At 35.6% G+C, this 25,927-nt stretch overlaps 1 protein-coding gene across 3 annotated transcripts; it reads right to left on the bottom strand.

Annotated features, from left to right (window-relative positions):
* Positions 1-310: 310 nt before the first annotated feature.
* On the bottom strand, positions 311-25,857 carry SENP2 (SUMO specific peptidase 2). Of its 3 annotated transcripts, XM_087933074.1 has the most exons (17): positions 25,726-25,857; positions 24,034-24,089; positions 22,365-22,474; positions 21,570-21,645; positions 20,530-20,605; positions 18,623-18,783; positions 16,185-16,284; positions 15,572-15,639; positions 11,991-12,036; positions 9,685-9,745; positions 7,007-7,171; positions 6,586-6,717; positions 5,545-5,748; positions 5,368-5,447; positions 5,058-5,142; positions 2,972-3,067; positions 311-1,197 (listed from the first exon to the last, which is right to left on the bottom strand). In XM_087933074.1, exons 1-17 carry the CDS (start codon positions 25,833-25,835, stop codon positions 1,135-1,137), a joined length of 1,689 nt encoding a protein of 562 aa, XP_087789200.1. In that variant the 5' UTR covers positions 25,836-25,857; the 3' UTR covers positions 311-1,134. The 3 variants fall into 3 exon arrangements, with proteins under 3 accessions (XP_087789200.1, XP_087789201.1, XP_087789199.1); XM_087933075.1 differs by lacking the exons at positions 311-1,197; positions 2,972-3,067 and adding an exon at positions 3,218-3,543 and having other exon boundaries at positions 25,064-25,857; XM_087933073.1 differs by lacking the exons at positions 311-1,197; positions 2,972-3,067 and adding an exon at positions 3,219-3,543.
* Between the last annotated feature and the right edge of the window lie 70 nt (positions 25,858-25,927).

Genomic DNA, 25,927 nt, shown 5'->3' with positions numbered 1-25,927 from the left:
CTGAAAACAGTAAATAACGGGCCCGCAATTATATGTTACAGCATAATTCCACGATAGGCTGTTTGTTAAAAGAAAGCTTCCTTTATGTGGCATAAGAATGCTTGTTTTTCTCTGCCTCAGCTCTAAAGTGAGTAGCCTAACATTGTGCCTAAAAATCTTGACAGTAACGAAGGAATTAGGATTGTCATTGCGGAACAGAAAATCATTAATCTTGCTGTTCCTCATCCATATTACATTGCAGAATAACACAGTTGAAAAATAGTTATTTCAGTTCTAAACAGAAAAGGCAATGAAAGTCACATCAATTATATCATTTTTACTAGATGTTTATTTCCATTTTAGTTAAACTATCTTGAAATTCCAACATATATCCAACACATTCAAGAATACAAATAAATAGTCTCATACAACAGTTTAATTTTTAAATAAAGAATAATTCCCACCTAGGGTTTTTACAATGGATTTGTTACAAATCAAACAGAATTTTCCATTTTTCAGCATCACTAAGATCCAGTTATATGAAAATATAAACTCAGGAACATACTATGGGTAAGCACACTCCTTTCACTGCTTGCAAAATACAGTCATAGATTCCAGACCAAATCTCCCAACAGAAGTATACAATAAAACTTCAAAAATAAAACTCAAAAGGCATGCTTTTTGCTTATAATCAAAGGGCGAGTCCTAATTGTATTTTGGTTTGAGTAGATCAGTTAAAATTAATGGGATAAAATCAGCTACAATTACAATTGCATTACTTATAAGCAGTACTAAGTTTGAATCCAATCAGGGCATTGAAACCATAGACAACCTGGCATTCTTTGGAAAATTGCAATATATGTATATTTCTTTTTTATATGTCACATAGGTCATATTCATCCAAAAACTCAGCATTAGTCTACTTAAAAATACTTTTTTTATTCCTGCCTGCTGCCATATTTTTTTCTTGGAAAGAAAACTTCAAGAAAGCAAGCTTCAATGAAAAGCTTCTACTATACTTCTGGATAACTCCCATCTCTGAAATGGAACTTAGCCAGAAGAGGGTATTTCAAACCTTTGCCTTTAAATGGGTACAAGTCAACTGTATAACTGGATGGTGTTTTATAGCACATGAATCATAACAGCGGTCTGGCATCAAAGCAACTGCTGATGAAGAATCTCCCATACCATTTTTTTTCGATAATAAGGCATGTGAAACTGCAAAAGAAATTGTGTTAAACATATTTGATACTTACATACTTCCATTTAGCAAATATACTGTCCATTTTATTTTTACTTTCCTTAATAACAAATTTATTTCAGTAACTGACAAAACATACATGTATATAAAAGCCAAACTATGTTAAAACATTAAAAATGAGAATCCCACCCTAGGATATAGAACACAGCAGACAGAAAATAGCTATCTGACATAAAACTAAGTCTACAATTTCTTGTGTTAAGTATCTAGAAAAAGATAAATTATTTGCTAACTGTTGAAATATGGGCACTAAGCAAGGCTCCTTTGAAGAGTGCATTCACAGAAGGCATAACCTAGCTTAGAAAGCTCTCCCTGATGATCATTCACTCTAGGTAGACACTAGGTAAGAGACAGACATTAGATATTGGCCTCATATTTGCATAGGGCTGGAAAAGACTGGAAGCCAGTGCAACTATTAAGGTACACCTCATGATTGTATCAATAAATACCGGTTAAAATATAAGGCCAATATCTAATGCCTATTCTAGCCTCTGAAGATCCCAAACTTTTTTCAGGAGGTACCCTTATATACAACACATTTCAATAATCCAACTAGAAAATGCCCCCCCACCCCCCCTTGAGATATAGGCTGCAACTGGTAAATTAACCAAAGCTGATAACTGGGAGCTTCTAATCACTGAGGCAACTTGTGCCTTCAGTGATAGCATAAATCCAGGAATAATCCAAGTTGCACATTTGAATTTTGGAGGAAATTTAACTTCTCCCACTGCCAGAATAGATTAACCACCACTAGGTTAACCATCTAGGCAAAGTAATCACCTTTAGATTACTGTCTCCTTGTGACAAAAAGTAAACTTTAGTTTTTAGCCCTCCCCTAGTCTGTTAACTTGCTCAATGTAGATCACCTACTGCCCTCTCAGATTAAGTAAAACAGTTAATATCATCTACATACCAATAACATGACCAGCAGCACAGTGTTTAGCAGGTACTTGCCAACATGAACACGTTACATTTGTGCTTTGAGACCTTAATTGGCTTCCAATTAATTCTTGTATGCAATTCAAAGTGCTCATTTCACCTTTAGAGCCTACAAAGTCTCAAGAGTGTTCTCCACTCAATTTCAACTTGCTGAATACAAAGCTTCCAAGAAAATCTATTAACGGTCTCCCTTTTCTGACAGACTAGGAGGCCCCTGTTTTTATGTGGTGGTGCTGAATGCTATGGAATAGCCTGCTGTCTTAAATCTGATCAGTTTCCACTTTGTTTGGCTTCAGGAAATTATTAAAACAGTACTTTTAAGACTTACAGATGTCATCTATTATTTTACTGATTTTTAATTGTTTGTTTTATCATATTATTCATGTTTAATTACTCTTGTTATATAAAGTCACACTTTATTAAGATTGTAAGTCGGCAAAAGTTCCATGATTGCAACAGATTTTTAAAAAACCTAATAGCTAATTCAGGTTATTATGTTTACTGGTATCAAAAGTTTAGTGAAATCCAAATGAGCCAACTAGGTGATATTTGCCATCTTCTTACCTAAGGGAAACCAATAATTTCTGTCTAAAAACTAATCCAAAGATGAATCCAGACAATTAGTATCATCTAAAAATGCTTGAAAGTAATTAACAATTCCAAGCTTGAGCATCTTATTCAGTGAGATAATAATAATCAGCCTACTGTTTCCACCACAGCACTAATAACAAATAAATACCTATCTCAAGAGAGAGCAGCATGAAAATTGTTTCTTGAAGCATTTCAACTCACCTGTGTAAATGCAATGGGTTTATCCCTAGAGACAAAGTCTGCAAACTTGCAAGTAAACATTCCACAGTCACTTCCATTTAATTGCTGAGGAATTTCCTAAGATTAAAAAAAAAGAATATATAGGAAAGCCTATTAACTTTTTCTTGTTTTATTTAAATTAGAGATCACTGAAACCTAAGAGATTATAGTATAGCAATTCTATAATCGATCATCAACTAAACAGGCATCTAAATTGATTGCTCAATTTCAGAAAATTTAGGTAACAACCTATACTTTAAGAAACAGAAAATTCCTCCTAAAACAATTAATATATAAAAACAATTATTTTTAAAAAAGAAAAACCCATGTCTCAGAGAGAACAACAGATTTTAACAACCATGGAGCCACTTCAATATCTCATTAGTCTCCTGGGATCTCCAGGCCTGATGGCATAACCACATTTTGAGGGACTTCTGGAAAATCAGGGACAGAGCCAGTTCATTCGAGGGGGGAGGGGAATTTCCATAAAGCAAGTGGCACTCACCAAATGCAGCTCCCATACAGGACCCATAAGCATGCTTCTTCTGCTGAATCTGGTGGAATATTCAGGGAGAGACAGTCCCTCAGAAAACCCAACCCATGCCATGTAAGACTTTAAAAGTCAAAACCAGCACCTTTAGTTGGAGCCAGAAACAAATTGGTAACTAATGCAGCACATGGAGCAGAGGTGTTAACTTGTATTGCTCTAGAGATACATATAACTGCCCTGCACTGCTGCATTTTGCACCAGCTGAAGTTTCCGGATACTCTCAAGGGCAGCCCCATGAAGAGGGCATTACAGTAATCCAATTGGGAGGTGACTAGCGCATGAGTGATGGTGAGTAGAGCCTCCAATCTTGGAACAATATGATAATATGAAGTTGTGCAAAGGCTATCAGGTCTGAAAAACCACATCTGCACCTGAAGGTTCAGATTAACTGATTTTTTTGCTAAAAGCTTATGCACCAGGAAACAGCACCTGGTTAGAGTTAGATAAGGATCAATGGAATTTGAGGGGGGTTAGTGCACTTGTGGCTATGTAACAACTCTAAGCTGATCCCTCTTTTAATTCCTCCCCCTGGCTCAGCCAGTCCTAATTCCAGGAAGACTACGAGATTACACCCAGAATCCAGCAGCAAAAATAGAATGAACCTGGAACTGGCACCGCCCAAATCCCAAGCCACACAGTCTTTCCAGAGTTCGGTTGAAGTCTGTTTTACCCATCCAGGCTCTCATAGCTTCCACGCAACGAGATAAAATGTGCACAGAAACACTTAATTTGTCAGAGGCAGAGATGAATAATTGGGAATCCTCAGAGTACTGATGGCATCTCAACCCATGGTGACAGATGAGCTCACCCAGCAACTTTGTGTAAATGTTGATGGTCAGTGAATCAAACCCGTGCAACACCCAACACAGTATGAACTGAAGGTGGGATCTCTCCCCGCATCACCAATGACTGGAATATCACGTGATGTTTTAGAAAAGGCCTGTTAAACTGGTGGCCTGTGGGCAGGATGCATCACGTGCAGGCCACACCCACTCTGGCTCCGTAAAGGCAAAAAACATTGCGATACGTCACGTCACGTGATCAAGTTCGACACCCGTTTTTAAATCACCTAATACAAGATATTTTATTTTTGATAAACAACTGTAGGTTTATGCTGGATATTCAGAAACTACACAAATATCCATTTAAATAGAACTTCACTGCATCTATATTTTGCACTCAAATCCAGTCTAGATATAATAATCCTAGTTAAAAATCTATGATTTCGTAAATCAGCCCTGAACACCTTCTCTTACCCAACACATCTTCCGATGTCTCTGAAGTGCTTTAATTATGAGTTGTTTTTTAAACCACAGACCTATTTCATATGCAATAAGGAAGCTGTGGCTTGAAGAAGCCACAACTCAAGTAATGAAATCAGTATAGAAGGGAAATTGTGTCTGTGTGAAGACTAAATATTTATTCCTAAATGAATACTTGAATCTTGCTGAAACTACCGTTTTAGAAGTTTAGAACTTGAGATCCACAGTAGAAATGAAAAAAAAAAGTTGCACATACATGAGGCTTCATACTGTAAAGTGTCCAAGATGAAATATTAATATCCAGGTTTTTCTTCGCTTTACTTTCCTCTTGCAGATATTGTCTGTTCAATAAAATCATAGCAAACAGTGATAACATTTTCCCTTAAGGATTAAGATCATCACTCTTTAGAGATAATAAAGTTTTGCATGGTGCATTTTTAATACATAAAAAGAGAGAAAAAAATCCACACCAAGTTTACAGCGGTCAAGAGAAGTAATGGTTTATTCTATCAATCTAATAGAAAAAGTAAAAAGGGATATTTTTGTACCACTAGACATTTACTTACAACAATCTCATGCAGATCCTGGTGCCATTTTGTCCCATTGAATCAAAATATTTGATAGTTTTTCTCCTCAAATCTATAACCTACAACAAAGTGAAGATTTTAGTAGAATCTGGCAGGCAACCATCACATTATATCCTCATCACCCAAAGAATTTCAGAAAAGCCAAAATGTATTTACCGCTAATGCCCAATGTAGTCTGATATGAATAGGCACCAAGATTATGTCATGCTGGAATAAGTCAACTTCTTTGGTCCATCTTTTTACTGCATTATAACCCATAGAACTTAGCTTGGAATAGAAGAAAGTACTGAACGCGTAAAGTACTGGAAATCCCGGCATTTTATTTCTCTCAACCAGAAGATTCATATAGAAATTAATGACCTATAATCAAAGAGAAGAGAGAAGAGAGAAGAGAAGGAAATGCACACATACATATACATATATCTACTACTTCAAATGTACGAATAAAATGCTATTAATTCTCAGGCCTATTTTTACAGATATTCCCACAAAGCCTTTATTGGAATATTTCTATTCTTGAAAAATAGCCCTGAGAATTGGTTTTTATTAGTATGCTTGAAATAGTGTACAGACAGTCCTCATTTAATGACTGCCTTGTATATCGATCATTTGCAATTCTACAGTAAGAAAAAGTAACCAATCCTCACATTTATGACCTTCACAGGCCTGTAAAAAAAAACTGATGTAAAATCAGAAGCAAAGCTGTGGTTCGACTTAACTGCTTCACATAATGACTGAAGTTAAATCAGATTATTTTGATTGTGGTTACTAAATGAGAACTTCCTGTAAGACATACAAAGGGCTCAGGAAGTTACAATTCAGTAAGGTAAAAAAGGGAAGTAATCCAGTCCAGAGGGCAGTTCCAGTTCCCACCTACCCTGAATAAGGTATGATGAAAGAAGCTTAAAAAACGATCACATTTTCCTTATTTAGGAAGATGCACAGTGGACAAACTGTCCTGAAGCAGATAAAGTGGCACTGTGCTGCCTTTCCATCTGTCTCTTATGAGGGAAATTACGGCAAAAGCAGAAAGTGACTGAGATGACCTCACTCAACATTTTGCAAGCCAGATATACTGGTCTGATGGGCAATTTAGGCCTCTAGGTCAGCTTTCCAACCCTGTGATAGCGCATTACAGCGATTTCTACAACAAAGGACTAATGAAACTTTAGCTATTAATGAGAAAAATTATTTTACCACATCATTGAGCCACTGCTGGTTTCTTAACGTTTGAATGTCTCTTCGTGTAATATTCAGCTTGAAGGCGCTAGTCAAAATTTCATCATCCTGACCATAGCTCAGAGCATTTGTTATCTCTTTTTCCATATCCTGGAAGAACATTTTATACTATGAAGGTCATAAACAGTTAATTTTAAAACTAAACTTACTCATTTTGAGGAAGTGAAGCAAGGGTAGAAACAACATATTCAGTTTGTTTTATCTTGTAAAGAAAAATGTGAATACAAATATCTTATTTCTTGCATACTTTATACTGAAAATAACAGTTTTAGTATAATCTAATTTGAATGACTATTTCTTGAAATAAGTTACATCCCTATACTGGGGACAATAAAGGCAGAACATATCTGGACCTAATTTCAGGTAAACTTAGTCTTACCTTTGTAAACTCAGGGAAGCACTCTGTAGCTTTTTCCAAACTCCGATACTTTTCTCTTATTTCAGCCAGAGAATGTCTTCTGCATGATAATTCTTTCTGGACCAAGCTTAATCTAAGTGATACTTCTTCTGATAGATCATTTCCCATCAATGGCTGCACTGACCTCTGTAAAGAAAATGGGGGGAAAACTGCAAAATCAAATTGAATTGTTCATGGAAAGGAATCCTTCAAGAAACAAAAGAATCCCATCAAAAGCTTCTTTATAAAACAACAAACAAGGAAATCCCTTTCCAATCAAACTGGTAGAAAAAAAGGATCATTCAGTTGAGACACTGTGTATTTTTCCCCACAGTGAACTCTTTTGGCTTATAAACTATGGTAAACTTTAAAAGAGGAAAGGGAAAAGTAATGAGTTTATGGTTCCCTGAGGTTGAGACATGGGATAAAAAAGAAGGCTTGGTTTTTCCCTTGTAGCATGAGGTTGACTTTCAAGGAAGAAAAAAAATTGAAGGGTTTATTCTTTCCTTTTCTCACTCTTGGAATATGCCCGGCTACCTGACACATAGTAAAATGTTCAGGTTAGGGGCTTGCAACTGCTTCTTTAGCACTGCAGTTAACGGCATGGAAGGTTTTAGCAGAGTTGAACATAGGAAACTACCTCATAACAGACTGTGTACCAAGTCCAGTATTATCTATTCCAACAGTAAAGTTCTAGGGTCTTAAGTCATGATTGTCCGCATCGTATCTGAACTGATGTGGAACGGGAATTCATCAGGGACTGAGCTTAAATCTTATACCTGCAATTAATGAAATTCATGTCACTGAGTTATAATCTCCTATTTATTTCCTTTTCTTCCCCACCCTTCGGCAACACACATTTTAAACCACCCTGAACCTATACAACTAATTTCCTAGAATGGTTCCTGACTGTACAATTCCAGCTGGTTTGGAATGGAATCCTAAAAAATACACTTATAGATCAGTTACAAAAAATCTAAACAATTTCAGCAAGTCATTAAAAAAATACAACCATCATTCTGGTTTTTACTCTACATTATACATTTAACAATGCAGATTATCCATGTCCAGAAAAGGTAATTTCATTTTAATCAATATACTTCTACATGAAAAACAGGAAAACGCTCTATTAGTACAGTGTATATTACAATATTAACCTGTTGTATTGGAGATAAAACAAAAACTTGGCATCTAACAATTTTACTTGTCAGAACTAAACAAGTTCTCAGACTCCATGATGTTCCTTAGAAGTAAACATATACTTACTATAACATTATGCCAAGTATTTAAATCTTAATTTATTAAGATTGACAAATTGTTCAAGAAGAGAATATTCACAAAGGTTACTCAAAGGTAGCTAAGAGATTTTAAACAATAATCCTTCCCTCCCTCTCTGAGATTATCCCAGCCTATCTTTGAGATAAAGAGTGTGCTACAGGCCCAATCTATGAAATATTGTGATCTTTCAGGACTGGGAAAGTGTATGACATCTCTATCACAGACTCTGCCTTCTGGAACAGCATCTCCCTTAGAGATATGGACAGTGGCCTCTCTCCTGAAGAGTTTTAAGACCTAGGGTTAACATGATTGTAGAAGCCTTGTTGTAGTTTTTTGTTGTTGTTATGGTTGTCTTAGCCTGAGTTGTCCTTATGTTTTAAACTGTTTTTCAGATTTTGTAAGTGGACCAGAATCTGTTCAAGTAGGTGGCCATAATGATTTAAAGATATTTTTTTTAAAATGGAACTCTACCATTATAGGGTATAATAATAGAATCTTAAAAGCTTAACAGAGATTCTCTCTCTCTCTCCCTTCTCTTCTAACTAAATAAATCAAGCTAGGGCACTCTTGAATTTTTTCCTTGTTCCATCCTCTCTATTTGGGCTAAACTAGTAACTTTAATTTGGAAATTAACTTTTATCTCATCCAATTATACAGCAGACCACTGGCATCTTGGAATTTGTCTAAGGTGCTGGATTTTGAGGAGAATAGTTCCTTTTTACTTAAATTCTCAGTAGTATCATTGTAATTTGAGAGTTCTGTAATTTGTCTTTCTCAAAATTTTAATATTTAAAATTAGGAAGGATTCTTCACATTTTTAAATAAGTTTGATTTTTTAAATTTCTGGTGACATTGTTCTATTTCCCAAGGAGGGACAAAGGTGCTTGTTTTTTGTATATTTACCACAGCACAGGGAGTGATAGCCCTCTCTTTCTGACACATCAGGGATAGGGACTAGGATACCAGATGAGGCTACTTTAGAAGGCAATGGCAGCAGGATTTATCAAGACACTATCCTAAAGCAGAAGATAGACCCAGGCTGAGAAAACCCAGAGGCATTCTGACAGAGGAGATTTGAGACTGCAAGCTTTCTATTCTATGTGCTCATTATCATTATTGTTAGGGAAAGGGTTGAAAAGGAAAAGTTAAGATTCTGAAATGCAAGAAAAATACTTGGTTGAAAATTTTCAGAAGGCTAGCTTGAATGGTGCTTGAAAATTAATGATGGCATTTTAACCAACATAATTGTAATGTATTTCATTTCTTGTAATTATTTTAATGACATTATGTTGGTTACAAATTTAATTGAATTCCAAAGTAATTATTAATAAAATGTAAAAGAAAAAAAAGAAAAAAGTATGACAATAAAGAGCGCATCTCACCTCTTTTTTCTGTTCAAATACCTTTTCATGTTCTGTTATTCTTTTTGCTATTGTTATTGACCTGATAGAAACATACAGACAAAGATATTACTGGGAGTATTACAAAAGTAGAAAGAAACACTTTTATTATCAGAAAGAATTTTACAAGCATTTTATATCTGCTAAGCTAATGTTGTCCTACAGAATAATCCTATGAATGCCAATTATAGTGGAATACAAAGAACGAAGCAGAACTAAATTACACATTGTTCAGTGGCTCATCCTTTTACACAAAAATGTTATTGCCTAAGTATTAGAAAATCACTACAACTTTATAAAAAGGATCTAGAATTTGAAGTTTGGTTAAATATTTAAAATCTGTAAACATGTTAAGTAGTACAGTGATGAGAGAAAGCCTGTTGACATGTTAGAATTATCTATGATCCTACAACACTAGGCTCTATTAATGAGGTGAGACCTTCATCTATTCTAGACTATCTATATTTTTAACTAGAAGAGATTCTGGTTAAGAACCAAAACACAATAATTCCATGTCATGATCTACCGAACACACTATATGCCAATACTCATTTTCTTTGTGTCTGCTTTTCATGACACAGGTTTATGGAAGTGAATGATGTCTTGATCCAGAGAGACTCACAGAATTTGAAAAATAGTTGTCAATGGTCATCAGAATGGGAGGTTTACAAAATTACCATCAATGGTTAGATAGCAAAATATAAAAATGGAGAAAACACACTGTGATGAATTTCCAATAACAGGTGTCCAACAAAATTCACCACAAGAGCAAGGCATACAGTATTCCAAAAGGCTGCAAAGAATGCCAGAGTAACAGCAAAGGATCTACAGGTCATTCCTCTGTAACCTGATGTCAGCAGTCATAAATTTATCATACACAAACCACTGAACAAAAGTAATCCAAAGGTGCTTTTTCAAGAGCCAACTGGATTTTCTGGATTTTCTTTGGAGAACAAAAGTAATGTTTACAGGAGGATATCAAGGAGGAAATCATCACTATCAAAAAGCACATCCATGCCCATCTTAAGTTTGAAAAAGGAGTTTCGCAATGAAAAATTGATTCTGCAATGTCATTGAATCAATTGAAAATGGACGTTTTATGCATTAAAGTAAAACATGGTATTAGGACAGAATCAAATCTTGCAGTCCAACAAAAGAAGTTAACTAGCTCTGGAGCATAGCAGTGGAAATGGTATGGTTTGCAGCTGCTTTGTAGCCTCAGGATCCAGAGACCTTGCTCTCATTGAGGGAACAATGGATTCATTGAGGGAACAATATAATTTACTAGCCAATTCTACTGAAGGATGTCAGGGTATCTGCCTGTGAGTTGAATTTTAAATGAATTGGGCTCAAGCCACACAACAATGATCCTAAACAGAGCATGTACATTTATAACAGAATGGCTAAAGTAGAAAAATTCTGTATTTTGAAATGGATGAAACAAAGCTCTGGACTTAATCCAACGGAACTTCATGGCATAATCAGAAGCAAACAGTTCATGCAAGAGGGCCCAAAAATATCAATAGGTTAAAGCAATTTTGTAAGAAAGATTAAGCCAAAATAAATATTTGCATGCTCATGTGCAGGTCTGATTATCAGGGACCGAAAATGTTAGGTAGAATCAATGCTCCTAAAGAAAGTGCCACCAGTTATTTAATCTAAACTTTACTTTCTCCTAATAATGTGTTCACAAAAGTTGTAACACAGAACATTGTTTTTGTGCTTTTTGTTTAATCACAATCTATCAATTAACAGAACCCAGTAAAGCTCAGATATCAATGTTAAGTCACAGTACTACAGGATAGCTCTAGAGTTTACAAACATCTAATTACTGTGTCTTTCACTGGAAAAGTTCCAGAACAGTATTATCAAATGAAATGTTTAAAATTATACTACATGAACTATATTTTCAAAATATAGAAAAATATCAAAGAGCTTTTCATTTTAATTTGTCTCTCCAAATTTTTTGTTTTGTAAATATGTACTAAAGCTAATATGTAACATCCAATTTCAAATTTACTTCACCCTGAACCAGAATGTCTCTATCTATAGCACAAATGCTCATGGCTCATGACACAGATAGATGCCAAAATATGATATATAGAATAAATGCTCACAGTAGCACATAACTATTTAGATATGAGAGCTTTGTTCTTCCACTTATGACACTTGATGCTAAAGGGCACTACTCCTGAGAAAAGTAGAAAAATGAAACCTGATGCAAATATTTCCTAGGTTCCAATCTTCTCTTAACACCACAAATTATAAATCAATGAACTTTCACTTACTTGCTGATATCATTTTTAGAGCCCAAGTGACCGAAGTTCTTGATTCCTTAAAGAAAGGATATAATAAACATAACTCAGTTGCCCTCCCTATGCATTGGTAATATTTTAAAGCAGCATTGGTTGTCTCACACATTTTACAGATGTATTCTTTCAGTTCTTAGTAATTAGCCTAGAAAAGAAAGCTTTTTTAAAGAATTCAGTTACTGATGCAAACCAGTAACTCATTCCCTACAAATAGGAAGCAATTATAATTATGGTTTTTTTTCTTTTTCTGCTGCTTCGGCTAAAATGAATGTGAGATCAATTTGTGCATATAAGAGAGAATAATTGTTATCTATAAATGAGAGATCAATTACATTTGTAGTGACATTTCATAGGCCTTTTTAGTTCTTTTTCGATAATGGTTTCTGATATATAGATACATACATATAAAAGTGCATAAACTTGTATGGCAGATGTATTTTAATATTAAAAATTGCTCAGAATTAAATTATATATATTTAAAATAGTACTAAAAATCAAAAGGCACTGTTACACTTTTTCAGACTAACACATTTTATTTAAAGGCATATACCTTTGTGAACTACACAACTTTAGATGAAACAAAATTTACTGAAGCTTATGATTTTCAATTAAATTCATTTGAAAAGGTCCCACCAGATTCCTTTTAATTTTTAGCCAACATATACTTGGACAGCTCCCTTCCTACAAAATATTATCAAGAAATTGAAATCATATATTTTAGGGAAAAAAGTATTTACCAAAACAGAAACTTACTTAAATAATCAGGATTACCTAGACATTAATATATTTTTGCAAATAAAACTTTTCAAATATTTAATTAAAATATTTTATTTTAAAAAATGAAGTAATTTTGGGGAGCTATTTTAAATTTTGACAACACATTAGAATGACAAATATGGTCAACAGCAAAAACTTCCACTTTTTTATTTCATTTGATTTATAACTTGTTTTTTGTCTAAGAGATGAAGAGTAGTATATATAATGCACCCTCCTCTTATTGTTTCTTACAACCTCCACCCTGTAAAATAGGTTAGATTGAGAGGGAATAACTGGCTCAAAGTCACCCAGGAGCTTTTCTTTCTTTCTTTCTTTCTTTTTTTCTTTCTTTCTTTCTTTCTTTCTTTCTTTCTTTCTTTCTTTCTTTCTTTTCATAAACATTTTGAATATAGTGTATTGTCAGGGCATATCATTTACAGAAGAAGAAAAAAAGAAATAGTAACATATATACTAATAACAATAGAAATGGTGCAACAGAATAATTTTAACTAAATTTATCTTTATGTTAGCTTATCTGTAATCCTGTTGTTATATTGTAGTTATAAACCATCTTTATATGTAGTCCATACATAGTAAGAATCTTTCTTCATCTTATTTCTATCTCTTATCTCTAACCACTCATAAAATCTATCCCATGCTGAGTAATATTCTGTACCCCCTTTGTCCTTTCTTTTTAATGTCAATCTATCCATCACTGCACAGTCCAAGATTTTCTGAATTACATCCTCATCTGATGGAATGTTCTCATTTTTCCAATATTGTACAAATACAATCCTCGCTGCTGTCAATACATGCAAAACTAGGTATACAGTTCCTTTATCATAGCCCTCCGGCATTATACCCAACAAAAACATTTCTGGCTTCAGATCTATATATTGCTTGATCATCTTTTCCAGCCATGTATGTATTTTTGTCCAATATTTTCTTGCTTTCATACAAGTCCACCACATACAATAAGTACCTGGAATCTGGTTATACTTCCAACACTTGACGGCAGTGAGCTTCCCTTTTCAGGGAGGATTAGAAACTGTGTCTCCCTGCTCCTGGCCCAATCCTATCTTCATACCAGGTCTCATGGAAAAAGCAAACTAATGAGCATCTTTTCCACTAGTCTATCTAGCTTAGATATAGCTAAGTATCCTTAGGTGTGTGTGAGCTGCAGCCCAGGTTGGGTACATTAGAGGTATGGCATGAGTCAGGGAAGATGCACCAGGGATGTGTCAGTGGCTGGTGTGAGGATAGCAGGGAAGATTGCAAATGGTGATTTGTGAACACCAGTCATAAGTGCGAATCTATGGCCAAGTGCCCAGATCACCATCATATGACCGTAGGGTGTTGGAATGACTGGGATTCCAAGGACTGTTCATAACCACCATTCATTCAGCACCACCGTAATTGAATGAATGATTGTAGGCTGAGAACTACCTGTGTTGTCATTAACTTTCCTTTTTTTTTAAATTAAAGGAATTAAAAAAAAAAGATGAAGCACAAACCTGCTGAGAATCAAAAGTGATGTCTATAGGCAGCAATATAAGAATCATCTTGCCTACTTCAAATAAAAATTAATATACCCCTTTTCTTGTTCTTTTGCAATGAAAAAGTAATAAACTTCAAAGCTACTCCCCTACAGTACTAGAATCAATGAGAACTGCAGGCCAGATTCAAACTGAAAAAGAAACCCCAAAGGAGGCAATGTCAAGCCACATGTATTTTTACTAGGGAAACTGCATGGTTGTGTCTATGAAATTATTGGGAATTGAGCTTGACTTGAAGGATATATTACTTTTTTAGAAAGTTTATATGATGCTTGATACTATTATAATGCAGTAGAGTTAGGCAATGTTTTGATTTGATTTGATTTGGAAAATGTATTGGAATATATGAAAGTACCTCCCTCCTAGCAACTATTCAATCTTGAAAAAAATGTAGCTCTTAACAAGTTGCAGAAAGATGCTGGATCCACACTCATGCTTTCCAAAACACCTCTTCCAAACTGAATCTGCCTTGTGATTAAGTTAAGAGGGATAGTTAAGATGACAGAAGTCATTTTAGATGTAGAAATGGAAAATTTAGATACCAGTGTGACGTAGTATTTAAGCTTCTGGTTATGGGTTTAAATCCTCACTAAATGGCTGGGCAAGACACTGCCTTTCAATCGTGTCTTATTCATTTGGTAACAATTGTGTGGAAAAAATAAAGAATGAAGAAGTTCTTGAAGAAAAGATAGCATTAAAAAAACTAACAAGTTAATTTAGACGAGGTGTTGAGATCATTTGAACTAGGTAATTAATGTTATCTCCATTGAATAGTTTATCTCAATCCACTGGACAGATAACTTTAAGATACTCATCTTAATTTACTCAAATATCTCAATGAAAGTAAATGCTTACTGCAAGGCTTGTGAGAGAAGTTTAAGAGCGAAAATACTGTAGAAGGGTTACAGATACAACTGGAGACCATTTTTATAAACTAACAAGGGCAAGTGATGGACCCTGAATTATATAACATATCAAATGTTTACCAGTATGAAATATCAAGACAAGATTACAATTTTTTTAAAAAAATACTGATAACTAAAGTACAAAGGTAAATATGCCACTCATCTTGCAATTATATTTTGGCCAGGGATACACATCATCAGTGTTTTATTATACTGTAATCTATTTTTTCACTTATAGTAACTATATATTATTAGAAAGATTCCAATCCTTCATTTAATATCCCACTTACATTGTAACTTATTTTGCTTCTATAAACATTTTTTCACTATTATTACTTACCATTTCTTGGCATTTCAGATGAAGGGATGAGATCAAACTTTAAGGATCCAGTGGCATAATCTTGGACACTTTTATTCAATGCATTTGAAAGAACAAGTAATGTTTTGTTAAGGAAAAGGTTTTGACAACATATTTCATATCAACATATTTAATACTAGAATTTAATCATTAATAGGCTTATACGGTAGATATTCCATAGATTTCAAAGATAAAAATTTTTATATAGGTAACAAATATTTCACATTTTAACAGGATAATATCACATGTAATAATTGCAAACAAGTCTGAATTTACAACAGCTTTAAATTTATCTTAGAAACACATATCTGCAGTTCAGATATCATTTCTAGAAACAGGTTATATATGATCCTGACTTGTTTTATCACATGTATGAAGAGTGAAGTGAAATGGTAAAACAGGACCTCTAGTGGACATTCTAATTCATTAAATCATGATTTAAACTTAGAGTGGAATATGAATGCAACCAAAACTAATATATCATATACTTTAGGATGGTATTTCTAATCACAATATCCAGCCTGAAAAATTCCAATAGCTTTTCCAGTTTATTTCATTGCCTCGCTTTAAATGTTATTTTTCTGGAAGAACTTACTTATGGTATTTTGCTACTGCACCAGAAGGGTGAATTTTAAGACTCTTTTCTTTTTCTTGCTTAAGTAGTTCTTTGTATTTCTCTTGCTCCAGTCTCTGAACTCCCTAGGATAAAACAATTATTACTATTGTGTTTAAGAGTATAATAAACTTAACACTTAAAATTCATATTTTAAGTGTGCCCTTTGGTACTATGCTTGAGATTTCATTCTATAAAACAGGGAAATCATTTTATCTACTTCCTACCCACCAATGTCAATGCAGGAACCAGACAACTGGATTGCTAGACCCTCCAGCCTCAAGCTCAAGTTTTTGATTGAAATCTCCATGCACAAGACATGATTGTGGATGGGGCTGCAAACCAGCATGTGTTTCTGAGATTTAGTTGGATGAACAAAAGGTCATCCTTCCTGAGTATGATGACCCAGGGTGGGATACAAAATAAACAAAGTCCCAAAAACAGATGAAGCTCCTTTTATTCCTTCACTTTGCTTCAAAGCTCCAAATACCCTTGACTGGGGACAAAAAACTCCCCCACAAACAATTACGGAAAGGAGAAAATGCCGTTTAAACTAAAAATGCTTATAAATTAGAAAAAGTAAAAACAACACAAACCACACTGAAACAATTAAGGAAACCAGGCAAGATAAGGGCTTGAAGACATCCACAGATATCGGAACACACACTGGGAAAGATGCCAAACTCAGAAAGGAACAACAAACTAGAGATATTTCCACACTTTATTTCCACCACTGTCCCATACGCATGTCTGTCCTTTTAACCAGTTCTCACAGCTGCAGCCCATAGAGAGGATCAAGGCCCTTTCCTCCCCTGTAGACCACACCATTCCCATCTCTCCCTTATCCTCTCCTCCCTGCGTGCCCTAGGATGGAGAGGGGATGGGCCTGGGTCTTCCTCTGACTGCCCAGCTGGCCTCTGCCCTTCCCCAGCCTCCTCTACAACCTCCAGAGCCACACTTCCACTCCCTGTTGGTTGTTCCTCCTCTCCCTCAGAGTCCGTCTCCAACAAGGGCGTGACACTGAGATTCCTTCAGTAAAGTTCTCTACTTGGCATCCGTCCCAATTGGCATATATCCGAAGACCTTTGGCATTGCAATAAACACTATTCTGCAGGTTTAGCAGATGTGATGTTAGTTAGGACTGCCAAAGAGGCAGACTGAGGTTGCTGCTGTTCTACTGTTTCCCCAACTACATGACATATCTTTTCCCAAACTGTTTGATCTTAGTGTAGGTGTGCTTATGGATTATGTCAGACTATTGATACTGGCAAATTTAATCTCCTCCTGGATTTGAAGAAAGCTCAAAATTTTCTTGACAGCCATGGCTATCTTATCACTGGCCAGCCTACCATACTAGCTACCCATTAGATCTAGCCTTTTTCCTGTAGCAGATGGGGTAGGATTGGACTTTCTAATGATCTTTACTTTCTCCTGATGGTGAGTTAAGTAGAGCCACCAGATTCAGCAGGGAGGAAAGACTTGTTCAGATGGTTCACTTTAGAAGCCTTATGGATCTGCAGCGGTTTCAGACACTCTTTGGGGTCTTCCTAGAAATCTGGAGGACATATATGTTGAGTCCCGTTTTAATTTCTGGAACATAGAGGCAACCAGACCCTCAGACAGGATTATCTCTAAGCAGCCTCTCTCCAGCTACTGACCCTGTGCAAAGATCTCTACGAAATTAAGCAGGCAAAGAGATATCTGGACTGATGTTAATGGACAATGAGAAATTGAATTTGATATGGGTATGATGTCAAATTCAAGCTTGTGCTGAGCTGATAAAGGAATTGGGGCTGAATTACTTCTGCTCTTTTATTGAATCTGCAGAATATCAGCCAACTGCACTAATTAGAATATCCTGGGCCCTGGGAAGGATGGGTATACCTGCATTGGTGTATTTGTGCACATATGTATACAAAAAAGCACACATGTAAAAGATGAAATTGGACTATTTCCTTAAATAAGCACCCTAGTATTAATACTGCCAATGTAATTTTTCACTATTAGACATGAACAGAATGTCAGCAGCTTCTCTCAAATATCCAGATAACGGAGCCACTTGAAGCATACACCATACACCCCCATACACACACAATCAGTTACAAAAATGAATGGCCCAAAATCACACTTACAAAAGTGAGAGGCTAAAGGCAACAAAAAGAAAGTACAAAGTACTTTGTCATGGTAAGATATTAGTTTGTTTGAACAGGAGGTGGAAGTGTCTTGACTTCAATCAAAATTCTTCGTGGGATAAGTATTACATATATTCTTCTTCTAATATAGCTCAATCAATTTAATATACATTCTGCCTGAAAGAAACTGCTTTCACATCATTGAATCAAGCACCATATTCAAATATTTTGTAGCAATGTATCTGCTATAAAAGATGGTTTAAAATACAAGTTTATATAGCTGCAGACTTGCCTCTTCCACGGTAGAATGAGGTTTCCTTAGATACCTTCCAGTCTCTAAAGCAGAAGCTTCTAATGAATGTCTGTGAGTAATATGCCTCCATGGCCGCAAATCCTCTTGAAGCACATTATGAGTTTTCTTATTAATGTTTTTGAAACTAAAGTCATCTCTGGTAGAAAAAAATAAGATCAAGTTATAAATACACTGCTGACATTTGCATTTCTATTTGGATAATATGTCATTTTGAAAAAGGCATATATTTGAGGATTGCTAAAGATGAATTATTCTTATTTATATTATTTCAGTGACAATGATTCAAGCTACTGTTATTTTGCACATAAAAAATGTCAGAGAAAACCTAATTAATTATAGTTCCCCTTTCACACATTTCCCCTGATTATTCCATTTTTTTTCTAAGTTCACATAATGTTTGATGGCCAAATGTATAGAGTTGATGTTGAACTCTATACAATTTAGAAACATTTTTTCTGTAGTATTTAATCTACATCCATAAATGAAAACTCCTTGTAAGGCAGGTTTGTGTCTCATGTAGAATGCCCAATAAAGAATATTTTGCAAGAGTATGCATTAATTCACCTTGCATCCTAAATTGAGGATGAGGATAAAGCCAGATTGGTCACTTGGTGGTTAAGGCACTAGGCTAGAAAGCAGGAGACTGTGAGTTCAAGTCTGCCTTGGCCATGAAAGCCAGTGGAGGGGTCTTTAGGCCAATTACTTACTCTCAACCCAAACCACCAGAGTTGTTGGTGTGTGTGTGTGTTTGTGTGTAGATAGATAGATAAGTGTGTGTATGTAAGTATGTATATATGTATATGTGTATATATGTATATTCTTTTAATAATAAACAATGTAATGAATACATTCAATATATCTGTGTGCATCTGTGTGTGTACAAACAAAACACTGCATTTTGAAACTTAGTGAAGTCAACTGAAATGATTACTCACAATGAAGTCCATTTTTATTCCTCAAAGTTCTACTTAATAAATTAAACATTCACCTGCATAAAGGTCTGTATATTAGGAAAAGTCTATTTTTCTTCTCATTTTTAAAATAATCATCACACTTTTAACATTAAATTAGAACAAGTTTGCAAAGCAATGAATGCAAAATCCTTGAGATTACTTCAATCCCAATGGAAATTTTAGGTAGCTTGTTAGAAAATGTTTTCTAAACTGCAATACTAATTTCAGGAATGAAATAAATAATATACTAGTATATTATTAGTAATATAGCAATGGCACTGGTAGGTCCATATTTGGAATACTGAGTCAAGTATTGGGCATAACAATACAAAAGATCTTGAGATTCTAGAAAGAGTGCAGAGAACAGCAACAAAGATGATTAGGGGAGTGCAGGTTAAATTGTATCATAAACAGTTGCAGGAACTAGGAATATCTAATTTGACGAAGAGAAGTAGGGGTGACATGGTAGCAGTCTTCCAATATTTAAGAGGCTATCACAGAGAGGAGGGGGATAAACCCATTATCCAAAGTCACTGAGGGCAAGACAAGGAGTAATGAATGGAAGCTTAATAAACAGAAAACCAACCTAGAATTAAGGACAAATTTCCTGTGACTAAAAACAATTATTCAATGAAACAACACCTTTAGAAATTATGGGTGCTCCATTATGGAAGGTTTTTAAGAGATAGCCATTTGTCTGGGACGATATAGGGTCTCCTCCATGAGCAGAGGTTGGACTAGAAGACCTTCAAGGTCCCTTCCAACTGTTATTCTGTATTTTGTAATATGTCATATTTTTGCCAGGTTCAATAACTAATTATTTATGTTAGAGTAGACAGAGAAAAAACTTCAAAGGGGAGTACTGTAATGGCCATGTGTTCTTAGAATCTCATTCTCTGTTGGCCACCAAAGAAAATAAATTTTTTTACCTCATATAAGTCACAGGAATACGAGAGTCAGATGCTACATCTGGATGAATACAGGTACCATAACTTGCTTTTTTATCTATGGAAAAGATAGTATGATTCATCACAACTAATTCCATAGACAACAATCATCATTTTGATCTTACATGGCTCTACTCCAAGCAATTATTCAAGTCTGTCATATCAAAGACATATCAAAACTCTTTGACATGGGCAAATGTATTGGCTAGGAATGGTTATATGATGCAATCCACTGAGTCTGCCAACAATTGACTTATAAGGAAACTGCAGCATTCTAGAACACTTTTCATCAACTGATCTAAACACAAACAATACAAGAGATACATATTACAGCATCAAAGACCTGGAAAAGCTCAATATATACGAAGCACATTAGGGAAGGAAGTGGTAAAAGAAGTGCCCATAACTAGCTAAGAACATTCAGCGTAGACCCAATACCTATAAGCAATGGAATACCATGTATAAGAGTAAATTGCATCTTAATGCAAGTAAAGTCAATAGCACACACTAATTTAAAGGAATTATAACATGAGTTTCTTCTCAATCAAAATCAAAAATCAATATTTTTTCAATTTATAATATGCCATATAAGAGTTAAGTACTTCACCAAACACAAAAATAATTACAACTATTGTAAAGGAAAATGAATACACCCATTAGAACAGAGTCAAGACCCGGGGGCCGGATCTGGCCCGCAGGATGCTTAGATCTGGCCTGGGAAGCCTGGAAACAGTGGAGGATTGGCCCATGGTGCCTCTGCCAGCGAAAACGGAGCTCGGGAGGGCTGCGTTGCAGCTGAAAATGGAGCTCGGGAGCCTGTTTTTTCTAGCAGACCACTTGGTCCACCACAGGCGCCCCCGATATGAGTGATGTTGAGCTGGCCACACCCATCCTGGCCATGCCCACTCCGCCCCCCCCAAGATCAAACACAACCCTGATGCAGCCCTCAATGAAATCAAGTTTGACACCCATACATTAGAATAACTAGATCTGAAATATAGCCACATTATCTATTGACTTACCAAAGTTACACAACTGCATCTCAGAGTTAGGCTGCATCTGCTTGTCAGCCAAGGCATCAGAAGCATTTGAAAGAAACTTGAAAATATTTGCATTAGTATTACTTCAGTTATGTCAAATAAACAAAGGCCCTCAGCCACAAAAGCTTGGTGATCTTAAAACTATATAGGTGCCATTCGTGGGAGTTTTCCCTTTAAGATCTCTAGAAGAGTAACATACTTGCTTTGCCTAAAAATGTAGACCACTACTCTGAGCTGCCACCAAAAAGCTCTAAAAGAGCCTGGCATTACATTTGAAAGAATGTTACTTTCCTGTTCAACTCTTAACAATGAAAGCTTTTTCCCACTCACTAGCACTTATTTCTCATGCATTCATTCAGCAGCTCTTAAGGACCAGCAAGAAGAGCACTTGCTTGCTTTGTTTCTTTCTGAAGAAGAGAAAACTGAAAAAGTTATCCTTGCTCAGAGTTTACTTTGCTGCTTGTGAAATAAGGTAGAGATAGTTAAGATAGTAACACTAAGACTAAGGACACAAGGCTGACATCAATTCCCAAATACAGAAGTTCACTTGGTGACTTGGGCCTCTATTTCTCAGCCCAACTATTTTTACTGGGGAGAACTGGAGAAAATATATATGTTAGCTTGAATAGTTTCCAACTTCTGGAAATGATATATTCCATTCTCTGTTTAATTTAATCATGTTACTATTCCAGAAGACAAAAGGTCACAAACCTAAAGATTTAATTTGCAAACAAAATACTTTCACTTTATTTTTATCTTCTCAAAAGGCACACAAACCTCTTTTGTAGTTTCAGCATATTGATCTCCAACTTGAAGATATTTAGCTGTTAAATGGGATGGTATCTTAATCAGACTGGCAAGTCCTTGAGTTAGTAGACCAAAAATATCTGGAAAAAGTTAAAAGTATTAAGATTATAGTCAGAAATACTGACCTTCAAAACAAAACAACATCCTATTTATAAACGAAAGGACTCCTGAGTTCATTTGATTCAACTCTGGCAAATGTAAAAATAACATCTGGAATAAAATTTATACAACATGAATTTTGTTCCAAATGTTATTCTTACTTTGTCAAAATTCATATGAAAGATCAGAAATCTCCAAACTTGGCAACTATGCTGCTATGCTGGCTGAGGAATTCTAGGAATTGAAGTCCACAAGTCTTAAAGTTGCCAAGTTTGGGGAGCCCTGTGATAGATCAAAACAAACTTTGAGACCCAAAAAACACATGTAGGGTGATGTCATTGACTTGTCTTATTGTACTGGAAGGATGTATTTGCTATGACAGCATTTAGCACTTTCCTATTTATAACATTGTATTGGCTTAAGAGGTATATTTATTAAAGTAAATTTTCCTCCTGTTCTTTTATTCTAACATTCTACAATCTATTGAAAGTACTAAGATTTAAGGGAAAAGTTTTTATTTTGTATTAGTAGAGATCACTCAAGGTGATCTTGGTTCAAATATGATATTCATTTTATTTATTCATTCATGTATATAACACCAGATTCCCAAAATGATTCAAAACATTGAAGTGATTATCTTTTTTTATTAGAACCACCTCACCTGCTGTTATAGAAAAGATATCCTAACTGTGGGAATCTTCAAAAATTCATTATAAAAGTAAATCATGAGAAATGGATGTTGCTGCTTATTGTTAAAATCCTTCAGTGAGGATTTGGACAAGCAGATACTTGCCTGTTTTAGCACAGGCTTGTCTTCTCCATTTCCTAATTTTTCTTAAAATACTTCTGATTGCACCAATTTTACACTTCCAATCTAGTGTTCTTCATTAGGTGCCTTTTTTATTATATTGCTTTACAGCAGGGCTGTGAAACTTGCATCCCACGGGCCAGATGCATCATGCACTGGCCATGCCCACACCTGGTTTAGCAAAGGGGGAAAAATTGGGATACGTCACATGACGATGATGTGACAACATCAGTTTGACCCCCCTGCTTTACACTAATTCAGTACTTTACTCCCCTTATTCTGTTTCCATATACTGGATAAGACAACCTCCCCATATGGGCATTAATTTTAATAAATTTGCTTTTTGTTCTAATTAAATTATGCAACAATTTCCTATGATTCTATATCATAGGATGTTTTTTACATGCAACAAAGTAGCTTCTATTACCCATGGCTTTAGTTGTTTCAAATTCAAAACTGGTTACACATTTCCAAAAGTGTTACAGCACTGTTCCAAACATTCAGTTTGAAACAGCATTGTTTTGACTGTGAAACATTCTAAGATGATTGGGCAGCACTAAGTTTAATGAGTTGAACATTATTCCTTTTAGTTCAAAACATTTTCCTAATTGCTAATTATTACGATTTGCTTTTGAAATAGATGTTAAACTTTGTGAAAAAGAATAAAATCCTTTCAAATATTTATGAAGTTATATTCAGTCATGACAAACTGCCACAGAAAGTAGATATTACCAAGTTTTTGTCTTTTTGCTTGCTCCTGGTCAGGCTCTTCTACACAGGACTGAGAACTAAGGAGAAAAAAAATTATGTTTAATGAACAGTAGTTCTGACAAAAGAACTGGTTCACATAACTATAAATTAAATGCTAATATTATTTTTTAAATTCTCTACATTAATAACTGACACATTATATGATCTGTGATATTCATAAAAATTAATTCATTAATACTCTGCAGTAAAAGAATTGTATGCATGTTTAAATCACATTAAAATAACTTTTTCCAAAATATTTGCTCTGAAATCAACAATATCATCTTGGGAGTTGAACTGCTCTAATTTTTCTCTCATTCATTCATTTAATTTTTATGCTGCCCATTTCCCTATAAATTACTTCTGGGTAGCTTACAGATTATAAAACAAATTAGAAAAATAGATACAATATACTTCTCCGTGTGGCTCCCTTTCTTTGGAATATCATCCCCGCAGAGATTAGGCTGGCCCCCATTTTGACACTCCTTTGAAAAGCCCTAAAAACCTGGTTTTGCCAATTGGCCTGGGAAACCCAGAATGGGACGCAGCCCATCAAATGGCTCCATTTGATTGTCACCAAGGGGATTGGGAGTTATAGTTGTTATCCTTCTAATATTGGGTTTTTTTACTAGTTGTAAGTCGCCCAGAGTCACTGAGAGTCATATAAATCTTCTAAATAAATGAACAAATGAATATATTAAAACAAATGAATATGAATATATTAAAACAAATGAATAAATATTAAAACTTGCCGATTAAAATTTTAAGCTATATAAAACCCCAAATTAAGAGATGACAGAGGAAAAAGTCCTCTTACCCCAGTTAACTACCTCCAGTGATGACCTCCAGTGATGAGTGTCCCAAGCCAAGTTTTAATACCCTTCCAGGAGGCCAAAACGATGAGAGCAATTGTCTGGTGGTGAAATGTTCCACAGGGATGAGGCCATTCTGCATCCACATAAACACAATGTCTTTCCCTCCTCCTCCCCACTCAACCTCGTCCCAATCTTACCTCGGTTCAGTAACTCTATGCATTTCATGAAGTGAGTTGCAGCTTATAAACTGTACGCCTTTTAATAAAATTTTATTAGCTGAAAAAAGGTGCTACCAGACCCTCTATTTGGGGACTTCATCATCCAGCCACAATTTTCCAATTCTGTGAATCCATCCCCGAAGAGGGAATCTATAAGGATGGAAGAGCCACTTTGGTCTAGTGGTTAAGGCATCAGGCTAGAAACCGGGGAGACTGGCAGGTGTAGTTAGTCCCACCTCAGGCATCAAAGCCAGCTGGGTGACTTTGGAGGGGAAAGGTGTATTAGGTATTTTCGCCACCTTGAATTATTTATACATTTAACAAAGGCGGGATAAAAATTAATAAGTGCAAATCAAAGATATGAAAGGAAAAGCGAAGGTTAGGCGAGAGAAAGGGAAGGCTCAGGAAGTCAAGGCTGAAGGGAGCTGATGTGACGCTCACTTTAACTCCAGCTCGCGCTCTCATGCAGGCGTTCAGCTCCTTCCCCGCATCCGTTGAGTCTCTCTCGACTCACGCCGAAGTCTGTACAATTTTCGGGGCGGCATCACGGAAATATTTTGCCTTCACCTCCTCTTTCCGGGAAGCTTTCCGATTGCCCAGACTAGCCTACTATAGCCCCGAGATGGGTTTCGTGCTCTCACCTGCGATACCGTCTCTTCCGCGGTCGAGGTAACGAAGGCTCCACATCCCGGTGACAAGAGGAAGGGGACGATACCCAAGAACGCAGAGTCTCGCAGAACCACTTGTACATAGGCCTCAGCCACCACGGCCAGGCCGGAAATACGTCACGGACAGCACGTACTAAATAATGAAAGCCCTTCCCTCATCCCTCATCACCGTGAT

The sequence above is a fragment of the Pseudonaja textilis genome, chromosome 4 (genome assembly GCF_049901715.1).
Source record: "Pseudonaja textilis isolate UNSWEBS1 chromosome 4, rPseTex1.2, whole genome shotgun sequence".
Classification (NCBI taxonomy): Eukaryota; Metazoa; Chordata; class Lepidosauria; order Squamata; family Elapidae; genus Pseudonaja; species Pseudonaja textilis.
Note: the sequence above shows the minus strand (reverse complement) of the source record. Positions and strands in the feature narration are given on the sequence as shown.

Excerpts from the sequence above, each read along its gene's own strand:
- SENP2 (XM_087933073.1), bottom strand. The coding sequence starts at position 25,835 with ATGTACAAGTGGTTCTGCGAGACTCTGCGTTCTTGGGTATCGTCCCCT. Across the intron at positions 21,646-22,364 it reads ATGCTGAAACTACAAAAGAG|TTTCTTTCAAATGCTTCTGA; the intron begins GTTTGTGTGCCT and ends AATATTTTCAAG. Across the intron at positions 7,172-9,684 it reads TATTTGAACAGAAAAAAGAG|AGGTCAGTGCAGCCATTGAT; the intron begins GTGAGATGCGCT and ends TTTTCTTTACAG.